At 50.7% G+C, this 10,650-nt stretch overlaps 1 protein-coding gene across 1 annotated transcript; it reads left to right on the top strand.

The window, feature by feature from the left end:
- The first annotated feature begins 3,146 nt into the window (after nt 1–3,146).
- On the top strand, nt 3,147–8,875 carry DDX52 (DExD-box helicase 52). Its single transcript, XM_063402891.1, has 15 exons — nt 3,147–3,264; nt 3,402–3,618; nt 3,920–4,050; nt 4,249–4,434; nt 4,666–4,809; nt 5,475–5,586; nt 5,809–5,881; nt 5,957–6,160; nt 6,529–6,619; nt 6,801–6,923; nt 7,149–7,299; nt 7,563–7,638; nt 7,813–7,884; nt 8,003–8,095; nt 8,297–8,875. Exons 1-15 carry the CDS (start codon nt 3,178–3,180, stop codon nt 8,382–8,384), a joined length of 1,848 nt encoding a protein of 615 aa, XP_063258961.1. The 5' UTR covers nt 3,147–3,177; the 3' UTR covers nt 8,385–8,875.
- The last annotated feature ends 1,775 nt before the right edge of the window (nt 8,876–10,650 follow it).

Raw genomic sequence — 10,650 nt, 5'->3', positions numbered from 1 at the left:
GCATCCCGAGAAACCCTCCCTGCCTGCTCCGGTGCGTCTCCGATTGCTCCTGCAGCTCCGGGGGCTGCCCTGCCGCGGCCGGGGCTCCCCGCAGCAGCCAAGGCTCCATCGAATCCCGGGGGATCCCTTTCCCTGGGGCAGCCCCGGGGCAGAGGAGCAGAACGGGAGCGCTGGGGGAGCCACCAGCACCGGCAGTGAGAGGTCTCTGAGCCCCTGGAGTTTATTTCTCTGACCCAGAGAGAAAACTTAAAAGTCAAAAAGCTCAAACGTGCCCTAGAGTTGTCCTGCCCCGGTGTAGGCGTAATGCAGAGCCGTGGAAAACCAAAGCCTCAGGCATTTTGTGCTGTCGTCTATTCAAGGAACTTTGATTTTACTTTTCTACTCAGCAAAACGAATCCTCCTCTCTGTAATTAATATGCTGCTCAAATGTATTCTTAATTACAGATAAATCACAAATCTACACACTCAACTGTTATGCTTTTCAAGTAATAAAACAGGTCATTTGTCTTCCTCAGATGAACAGAGCCCAACCAGCACACCATTTCCCCCTTTATGAAGAATTCATTTGCCTTAGAAAGAAAGTCTTTAAAAAAACATTGCAAGGATTTCTTGAATAGGGGATCAAAGCTCCCACACTGCTGGAAACCATTTTTCGCTAAATAAGATGTGAGTAAAGGGGGGAAAAGTAAAAGTTTTTTGGCAGTGGTTGGGATTACAACACCCTTGGGAGGGACGAGGACGTGGGGTCAAGAAGTGGTGACCAGGTTAGCAACACAGGGAACAGAAGGGGAGCACAAAGGAACAGAAAGTGGAAATGGACAGCTGAATGAGGACGCATGTTTCTGTGCTGCAAGAGAATGGATGCTACATCAATTCATACTGAGAGCTAAGGGCTGAGGGCCTGTTAATGGATCGGGGGACACAGCAGGGGTCAGAGGTCAGCAGAGTGCTCAGCCGGGCTAATTGACTGTGATGTGCATATCAGTGGTGATGTAGCAGGAGGGCAGGGCATGGGGCACAGTTCCTGCTGCCCTGGAACTCCTGCCTTACACCTGTGGGACAGAGGACACTCACACAGATGTTGGCTGGGCTGGATCCCTCCAGGAGCCCACAGGGCCTCGGACCTGGCTGTGCCTGTGATGGAATAAGTGCACTCACCTGATTTGCTTTGCCATCTTACAGGATTTTATTTCAGCTCCATGCCCAGTGACCTGTGCAGTGGCACCTCTCACCTGACTGCTCTGCACCACCCCGGAGATCCCGAGCCCTGGAGGGATGGGGCTCTGTTGGGGTCAGGAGAGCACCGGGCTGTTCCCCACCTGTACCTGCTGCATTCCTGGGGATCCCTGTGAGGATAAGCAGTGAAGCCTGGAGCCTGGGCTCCCCCCACATCCCCATCCAGCCCATCCAGTGGCTCGGGGCATAGCGGGCAGTGCTTTCCTCCTCTGCCATGGCTGTACCAGCCCCGTGTCCCTCAGCATGTACAGCCAGGCCAGGGGTTTCAGGAAAAGGCACGCGCTCTGCCATGAAGGCTGCTGCCCCTCGGCATGGCTGTGGCATCCATGCCCCCTCAGCCTGGCACAGGCAGATGTTTCCTCTTTGCTGTGTGCAGCTGCAGTGGGAGCTCCCTGTGAGGAGGCTCTGTGCTTTCCCTTGCAGGTTTGGATCAGGGACAGGGAGCAAAGCCAGGCACCCTTTGCCCTGTGGGGTTTCTGCTGCTGGCACCTGAGGGAGCCCCTTCCCTGCCAGGCGTTAGAGGTCACCTTGCTCAGAGCAGGAGCAAGGGAGTGATGAGAGCCCCAGGAGCTCCAGAGGTGGTCAGGGCTGGAACAGGCTCCCCAGGGAATGGGCACAGCCCCGAGGCTGCCAGAGCTCCAGGAGCCTTTGGACAATGCTCCCAGGCACAGGGTGGGGTTGTTGGGGTGTCTGTGCAGGGCCAGGGGTCAAACTGGATGGTCCTTGTGGATCCCAGCTCAGGATATTCCCCGGTCCCTGGCTCCTGGCACAGGGCTTTCTGCTCCTCACCCCTGACACAAAGGGATTTCCCAGCTGACCCACGGAGAGAACATTCCCTGTTTCCTCACTCTTGAATCTGCCAACAGCATCCCTTGGTGAGTGATGGATATTGGAGATGATTTATAGTTCTTTGTTACACAAATGCCTCCACATTCTTCCCCCTCCCCTCGCAGCAACCATTAGTCACTGGTGCCAGCAGAAAGCAGGAGCCTCAGCCTGGGAACTGCACGAGGGACGTGGGGCTGGGTCTGTACTCACTGCAAATACTCCACGGGGGACACGAGAGAGGGAATTGTCACTGCTGTGGGGCTCTGCACCCTGGGTCTGCTTCCACCTGTTTGCTGGGAAGATAAAAGCCAGGCAAAGAAGAAGTGCTGTAAATTGGGCAGAGAAGGGTAGAGGGGAGAATCAGGTTTGCTCAATCCTTCATCTCAAAGTTTGTTATTCAAGTAGTGAATGTTACAGGAGGAACAGCCATGGCCTATATGTCTTAGAGCTCTTGGATTTCAGCAACATAAACCTTTAGCCCTTGAGACTTTTATTACATTAAATCTTTTTTGTTGCTGCCAATTACATTTCTGTTTGTTTTCCTTCATGAACAACCAGGAAAAAAAGATCTGTATTGTTTGATCTGGTAATACTAGATTTACATGCACTATTGGATCTCACAGTTTATCATAATGAATAAATACATTAGTTAAGTAAGTTCTGATCTTAATCTGGACAAACTTTCTTGACTGCCCTGAGGAGCTCAGCCAGTTGCCAGGTTGCTCCTGCCACAGCCTCAAGCATTTCTTTCTTCAGGCACACTTGTGAGGCTGGATTGTATTAGTATAAATCAAGGATTAAGCAAAGTGGTTGTGCACAGGGCAGCAACAGCCTCCTCCCGCCTGCTCCCCCAGACTCCAGGACTGCAGCAGAGCTGGAAGGGGCCGGAAGGAGGCATCGGCAGCCCCACAGGGTGAAGGAATCCTCCGTCGCCACCCTCGTGCTGTCGCGACAGCCGCTCCCATCGCGCTGCGGCATCTCCCGGGCCTGGGGCAGCCTGACCGCCCGTTGCCACGGCAACGCGTCGCCATGACGCCGCGGGGCGGTTGCCATGGTTCCCGGCCGGAAGTGCTCCCGGCTTCCGGCGGCGCGGGGGCTGCTGGGGCGGGCAGCATGGAGACCCACGAGCTGTTCCGCCGCCTGGGCGCCGGCGCCCGCTTCGACGTGCGGCGCTTCGGGCTCGACGCGCGGCGCTTCGGGGTGCGGGGACACCGAGGGGAGGGCCTGGGCAGCGGCCCCTGCGCGGTTCGGGCTCCGGAGCGCCGTCCCTCCCGCCCGCGGCGCTGAGGAGCGGGGCCTGGCCATGGCGTCTCACCCTTTTCCCCGTTCTCCCGCAGGTGGTGAAAGGGAACAGCGGCAGCGCCTCGGTGGAGAGCCTCGACTTCTTCGGGAACAAGGAGGGAGCCCCTCAGCGATCTGCCGAGGAGGGCGGGGGGCTCGCAGGGGCTGAGGAGGAGGTGAAGCAGCAGAAAGATGGAGCAGGGAAGAACGACGGAAAGAGGAAAAGAACGGCAGAAGGCAGTGAAGGGAAAAGAAAAAAGAAAAAAGCACGAGGTAATTATTGTACACACACGCATGTATCTCTGGCAGAATCATTAAAGAATCCCAGAATGGTTTGGGTTGGAGGGGGCCTTAGAGCCCATCCAGGGTTCCTTGGCTGGCCTGGCTCAGAGCTGATCTGATAACTGGGCCAGGATTGGGTGCTGAGAGCTGGGGATGAGGGTGCCATCCTTCTGGATTCTTCATTAGTTTTATTGAGAAGGAGAGAAAAAACGTTCTGAGATTTTTTTTTGTCTCCAAATAATGCCTGTCTGTATTTTACAAAAGAAAATTTGAATTTGTTTGCAACTTCCAGGAGCAGAATCAATGCCAGAGCTGTCAGAAAACAATGGAATAAAGTGGATGTCCTCAATGGAAGTAAAATGTGAAGATGCAAAAGACAAAAAACCTACTTTAGAGAAGCTTGAACGCCTGAGGAGAGAAAAGGTGGGAGCAGGGGGTTCTGATGGAATTACAGGTTCCTGGTGTTGTGTGGGTGTTTGATGTAAAATTGAGGTTAATTTGTGGTGATTCCTCACTGGAGGAGAGTGATGAGTGTGGTGGAAAGAACCAGGAGATGAACCCACACATGATGAGTTTTCTGGTGTAAAATGAAAAAGAAGGAGTTTGTGTTTTGCCTTGCAGGTGAATCGCTTCAGGCACCAGCACAGGATCAACGTTCAGGGCACGGATCTCCCTGACCCCATTGCCACCTTCGATCAGCTTCAGAGGGAGTACAAGGTGCACCCCAAAATCCTGGAGAACATCCAGGCTGCAGGCTTCCACCTCCCAACACCCATCCAGATGCAGGCAATTCCCACCATGCTGCACGTGAGTCCTGTGGGGTTTCAGGGATCCTGGCAGAATCTGGGACTGTGTTTGTGGCAGTTTTAAAGCTGGATCCACTGCATCAGAACTGAAAGCTTGCCTTTCACCACTTTCCTCATATATGCTCCTCCTGAGGTGTTTTGGGTCAGTTTGCAGCACTGATATTTATGGGAATGTAATTTTTATTCTTTTTTTCTTCCCTACTGAAATATAAGCCCTTGTTCTTTCTTCCAGGGTCGGGAGCTTCTGGCGTCAGCTCCTACAGGGTCTGGAAAAACGCTGGCATTTTGTATCCCTGTCTTGACACATCTGAAACAACCCAGGAACAAAGGATTCCGGGCTCTGATCATATCACCCACCCGAGAACTTGCCAGCCAGGTGGGTGTTGAGGGGATTTCACATTGATGGACTTCAGTGTTTTCACCCTGCATCAGCAAAATAGCAGCTTAGTAAATTTTTTTTTCCTTTATTGCCCCCACATATCAGAGAAAGCTAATTTAAATGTTTCTTTCAAGTCTTCTGACTTCTGTGAAGTGGGTACATATCTATTATCTGAGTCTAATCTAAATGATTAGATTAGCAGCTCAAGGTTCTTTGATCATATTTTAAACTGCCCAATGCTCAGGTGCTCTTCAAACTTCCTTTCCTACTTGAGATTGCCAGGAGAGGTTTATCTGTTTGTCCCAAACTTGGAATTTCAAGGAATAACTTTATAACAAAGCTGTGTTATTAAAATAAAATTAAAATGCCACCTTTGGGCATTTTTTATTCATGTGAGAGAGGGAGCCACATGTGGTGGTGATGTGAATAATGCCTGTTAGAGAGCTGCATTTTATTATGCTAAGGAAACCAGAGGGCTTTGTCTTAACACTGAAATCAGGGTGAGGTTTGAAGCTCCAGCTTCAGGATAGTGGAAGGTTCCAGGGAGAACTAGATGAGCTTTAATGTCTCTTCCACTCCATGATTCCATGCTTGCCAGCAGGTTTTTGGTTAGGAAAGCTCATCAGCTCAGCTTGCAAATCCAATCCCTGCTGCCTTTCCAGACCCACCGGGAGCTGGTGAAGCTGGCTGAGGGCACAGGCTTCAGGATCCACATGATCCACAAGGCAGCTGAGGCAGCCAAGAAGTTTGGGCCCAAGTCTTCCAAGAAATTTGGTAACTATTCTAATGACTGAAGTGCTTCTGAAAAATTAAGGGTCACTGACCTTTCTCTTTGGGCTGTGTGGTTAAAAGGGGCAGGGAAGAAACGGGAAGCCTGACATGGACTCTGCTAAATTGTACCTCTGGCAGATTGGGTTGGAAATGCTTCTCAGGGCTCTGGTTTTTGAGTTTATTTTGTGTCTCCTTTTGACATTTTGTTTTTTTTTATTTTAATAGATGTACTGGTTACTACTCCCAACAGACTCATTTATTTGCTGAAAGAAGATCCTCCAGCAATAGACTTGAGCAGGTATGAGAGTCTGATTCACGCGTGCTTTGCCACTCAAAAGTGGCACTCCTGAAACTCAACCCTCCCTGTTCCCAGCGTGGAGTGGCTGGTGGTGGATGAGTCAGACAAGCTGTTTGAGGATGGCAAGTCAGGATTCCGTGAGCAGCTGGCTTCCATCTTCCTGGCATGCACCTCCCACCTGGTCAGGAGGGCCCTGTTCAGCGCCACCTTTGCCCACGACGTGGAGGAGTGGTGTAAACTCAACCTGGACAACGTTGTGCTGGTGTCTGTTGGAGCAAGGTGGGTGTTTGCTGGGTTTTTCATTTCCTGGGAAATCGTTTTCTTTGCATCAGCAGCCTGCTTGGTGTTGTGGCTGTTGTTAGTCAGCACTGCAGGTTGTTTGTCTCCAGAGAAAATTGTGTAGGCACGTAGATCGTTCTCCTGTGTTGAATAAAGTGTTCTTTTCCTTTGCCAATGACGTTGTCATCAAATAAACATCAGTCTTAGGAGTGTACACTGATGACATGGATTTTGTTGTGCAGTATTTCTCACCCAGCAGGTAACATTTTTAGGGAGGTTATATATGCTACCTATATTTATTAATATATAAGTTTTTGTTAATGTATATTAAAAACACTAAAGTGTTTCTGTTGGATTTCTGGTTTCAGAAACTCTGCAGCAGAGACAGTAGAACAAGAGCTGCTGTTTGTTGGATCTGAGACAGGAAAACTGACAGCAATGAGAGAGCTTGTTAAAAAGGTATTTTGGAGAGATTGAGCATGTTCTTCTTCCTGTTCAACTGAGCTATGTTCTGTCAGAGACTTCCACTTTCCCAGGTCAAACACTTCTCTCTGACACTTGTTAAACAGTTGCCCAAATCTGTCTCAGTTTCTGCAAGGAAAAGCACTTTGGAGCCTGAGATAAATTTACTCTTTTGCAGGGTTTTGCTCCTCCAGTCCTTGTTTTTGTGCAGTCTATTGAGAGAGCTAAAGAGCTTTTCCATGAGCTTATTTATGAAGGCATCAATGTGGATGTCATCCATGCAGACAAGACTCAGCAACAGGTAGGAGGATTTTATTTATTTTCAATAAATGCTTTGGAAAGAAAGATAAGAGCAAGAGTGTTGGAATGTGACTCCACTAACTGTGGCAGCAAATTCCTGCAGGTTTTTGTTCAGAGGTTTAGTTTTATTCCTTAACATCAAGGCAAATTCAAGGAAACAAGTTCAGCTCCTTTCTCAAATTGCTATTTGATCTGTTTCCAAATATCTTTCCTGTTCTTTTCCTAGAGAGACAAAGTAGTGCAGAGTTTCAGGGCTGGGAAGATCTGGGTGCTCATCTGCTCAGCCTTGCTGGCTCGAGGGATTGACTTCAAAGGTGTGAACATGGTCATCAATTACGATTTGCCAACGAGTGCAGTGGAATACATCCACAGGATAGGTGAGGCATGGCTCACAAATCACCTCCTTTTCCCATTTCCAAGGTCTGTAATGGAGATGCTCTCGTTTTTGGCAGCACTCTGTGAACCTTATTTAGATGTTTCAGGCGTAGCTGTGCTTTCATTCACTGGGAACAATGTTTGGGGGTTGGCTGCTTGGAATATCCTCAGTCTGTGAAATGCATCAGGAGGCTGGGGCTGAGAGGAGGAACAAAGGGAGGTGTCTAAAGTAAAATCTCTGCTCTGCAAAATGTGTGCTTGGCAGGTCGCACGGGAAGAGCAGGACACAGAGGAAAGGCAGTCACTTTCTTTACAGAAGATGATAAACCTTTATTACGGAGGTAATATGTCTTTATTAATAATATCTTTATTTCTTGCTTAAAAAAAAACAACCTACCACAAAACAAAAGACCCACAACAAACCAGCCAGTTTGTTTGGTTTGCTGTGTTCCACAAAAAATATTTACCACTTGTCCAAGCACTGGAGTTGATCTCTTCCCTCCTCTCCTTTCCAGTATTGCCAACGTTATCCAGCGAGCTGGCTGTCCTGTGCCAGAATACATAAAACATTTGCCCAAACTGCAGAGGTATGTTCATTTGAGCAGTTAACCAGTCTCTTGATCAATTCTTTTTAATAACTTATGGTACTTTCTAGAACTTGAAACTCTGGTAATTTCATCTTTCTTCACTAAATGTTGTTCTCAGCAAACAAAAGAAGAAATTCATTAAGAAACCTTTGACAAGAGAATCCATTTGTACCATCCCAGAGTGCTTCATGAAAAAAGGCAAAAGAAAAATGTAAGTAGGTTTTGCTGAAGAGGAGGTAAGAGATGCTGTTTATTCAGAAACAGCCCAGAAAATTGGAGCCAAGTAACAGATAACTTGTTTGGATGAACCACCCAATTGTGATTTAGTGAAGTTTTGGTGTCAATATCTGTCTGCTGGAGCTTGCATTAATGACAACATTTTGTGTCTTGATCTCCAATGTGTTTCTTGTAGGAAAACCACAAAGGAAAATACTAATGGAAAGAAGAAGGGTAAAGAAGACAAAAAGGACGGTAAATTACAGACTGTTTCAGAAAGCTGAATTCAGACTGGCGAGCTGGGGCTGACACCTCTGTCTGTGCTGGAACAGAAGAATGAAGATGGCAGTGAAGGTGAAGGGAGAAAAATATTTCTCCTGTTTGGGGTGAGGGTGAAGGTTTACATGCTAGAAAGCCTCTACTGCAATGCCAGGAGAGAGTTCCTGCATGCTTCTTATAGGAGCTGGAGCCTGTGCTCGTGCAGTGAATGCCGTGTATTTCTGAGAACAGTTCAACACCAGCATCAGTTTGTGTTATTTTTACACAGTTTTGTAGTGCTCCTTGAAAATACTGTTTGTGTTCAGATCGCCCCTAATACAGTTTTTAGACACTTTCAGGAGATTCAGACAAAAACCACACAATGTTTACCATCGGGTTTGATAAACACAGCTGTCAGAGACTTCCCTGGACACTTCAAAAAGCCAAAACAAACCCACTTGTTTATGAAAGTAAAGCCTTGCTCTTCCTGCTGTTCTATAAAATTATTTTGGAATAACTGATACTTTACACGTGCAGTAATTTTGTACTGTTTTATAACTGAGCCTGAAACCAGAATAAACAAGGTCATAAGATGCTAATTTGGATACCCGTGTGTCTGTGCAGCCTCGGTGGACCAAGTTTGCAGGCAAAAAAGGCCCAACTCTGTGTGTTTTCCCTGTCTTCATCTGCCCAGTGTGTTCTCAGCCCACGTTGGTTTTCTCATCACAATTCCTGTCAGGCAGGAATGGCTTCTTTGCAACTACAATCCTTTAAGGAGGAATTTCTGGACAGGATTGTCTTGGTTTAATGCATGGGGCAGCCACAGCACCCTGAGCCAGGGCCTCAGCACCCTCACACGGAGGAATTTAATTTCTTCCCAATATCCCACTTCACCCTCCCTCTGGATGTGAATCCAGTGCCCCTTGTCCTGCCAGGCTCTTGTCACACGTCCCCGGGTGACCCCGGCGCAGGTCGGGCTGCAAGCCGGCACTTTCTTTTCCTTTTTACGGAAAAGCGGTGGTGGCACTTTCTTTTCCTTTTTACGGAAAAGCGGTGGTGGCACTTTCTTTTCCTTTTTACGGAAAAGCGGTGGTGGCACTTTCTTTTCCTTTTTACCGAAAAGCGGTGGTTTGGATGCCGCAAACCAAGGGGAACCGGGGCCACTCATCCCCACCCGGGCCTTTCCCGGGTAACCGAGGGGCTGTGAAACAGAACCCGCGGGGCTTTAGGGCGGTGGAGCGGAGGAATGGAGGGGCTGTGGGGCTGTGGAACCGAGGGGCTCGGTGGGTTGGGAAGCGAGGACCCGCGGGATCGCGGGGCTGTGGAACTGACACACACTGTGGCTCTGTGGGGCTGCGACACGGAGGAGCTGAGGCCGTGTATCCGTGGGGCTGTGGAACACACGAACCGAGGGGCTCTGGCTCTGCGGGGCTGTGGAACGGAAGAACCGAGGGGCCGCTGCCTGTGTGGGGCTGTGGAACAGAAAAACCGAGGGGCCGTGGCTCTGTGGGGTTGTGCATCTGCGGCTCTGTGGAACGGAGGAACCGAGGCTCCGCCGCCCGGGGGAGCGGCGGGGCCGGGGGCGGTGCCTGCCCGGGCCGGCCCCGGAAGCCGCCCCGCTCCGCTGACAGACGGCGGGGCCGAGCGCGAAGATGGCGCTGCGGCCCGGGCCCGGCGCGGGGGGCGCCGGCGGGGCGGGCGGCGGAGCGGCCGGGGCCGCCAGGTCGGTGGTGACGGCGGACAGCGGGCGAGGGGCTGTGGAACGGGAGGGGACGAATCGGAGGGCGGTGATGGGGGGTTAAAGGGACGCGGGGAGGGGCAGAGCTGGCGGGAGGTGGGGGCGATGATGGGGCCGGGGTGGGGGCTCGGAGTGCAGGGGGGATGTGAGGGCGGAGGGCTCGGGGCCCAGGTGGGGCGTGCGGGGTGCCTGCTTGGGGTGGGGGGGTGCCGGGTTGGGTGTGTAGGGTCTCGGGTGTGGTACTCGGGGTCCTGGGTGGGATGTGGGGGTCTCAGGTGAGGTACGTGGGGTCTCAGGTGAGGTACGTGGGGTCTCAGGTGAGGTACGTGGGATCTCGGGTATCGGACCCAGGTGGGGTTCGTGGGTTTTCAAGTGAGCTTTGTGGGTCCTGGGTAGGGCGTGTGGGTCTCAGGTGTAGTACCTGTGATCCTGGATGGAACATCAAGGTCCCAGGCAGGATGTGGAGGGGTCCTGGGTGGGGAGGTCCCAGGTGTGTTGTTGGGAATGCAGCTCCGTGTTTCGCTGAGATTTATTCACATTTTTGGGGGCCCAGC

Source organism: Prinia subflava, chromosome 8 (genome assembly GCF_021018805.1).
Source record: "Prinia subflava isolate CZ2003 ecotype Zambia chromosome 8, Cam_Psub_1.2, whole genome shotgun sequence".
Taxonomy (NCBI): Eukaryota; Metazoa; Chordata; class Aves; order Passeriformes; family Cisticolidae; genus Prinia; species Prinia subflava.
The sequence above is the reverse complement of the archived record's forward strand: the minus strand, read 5'-3'. Positions and strand labels throughout refer to the sequence as shown.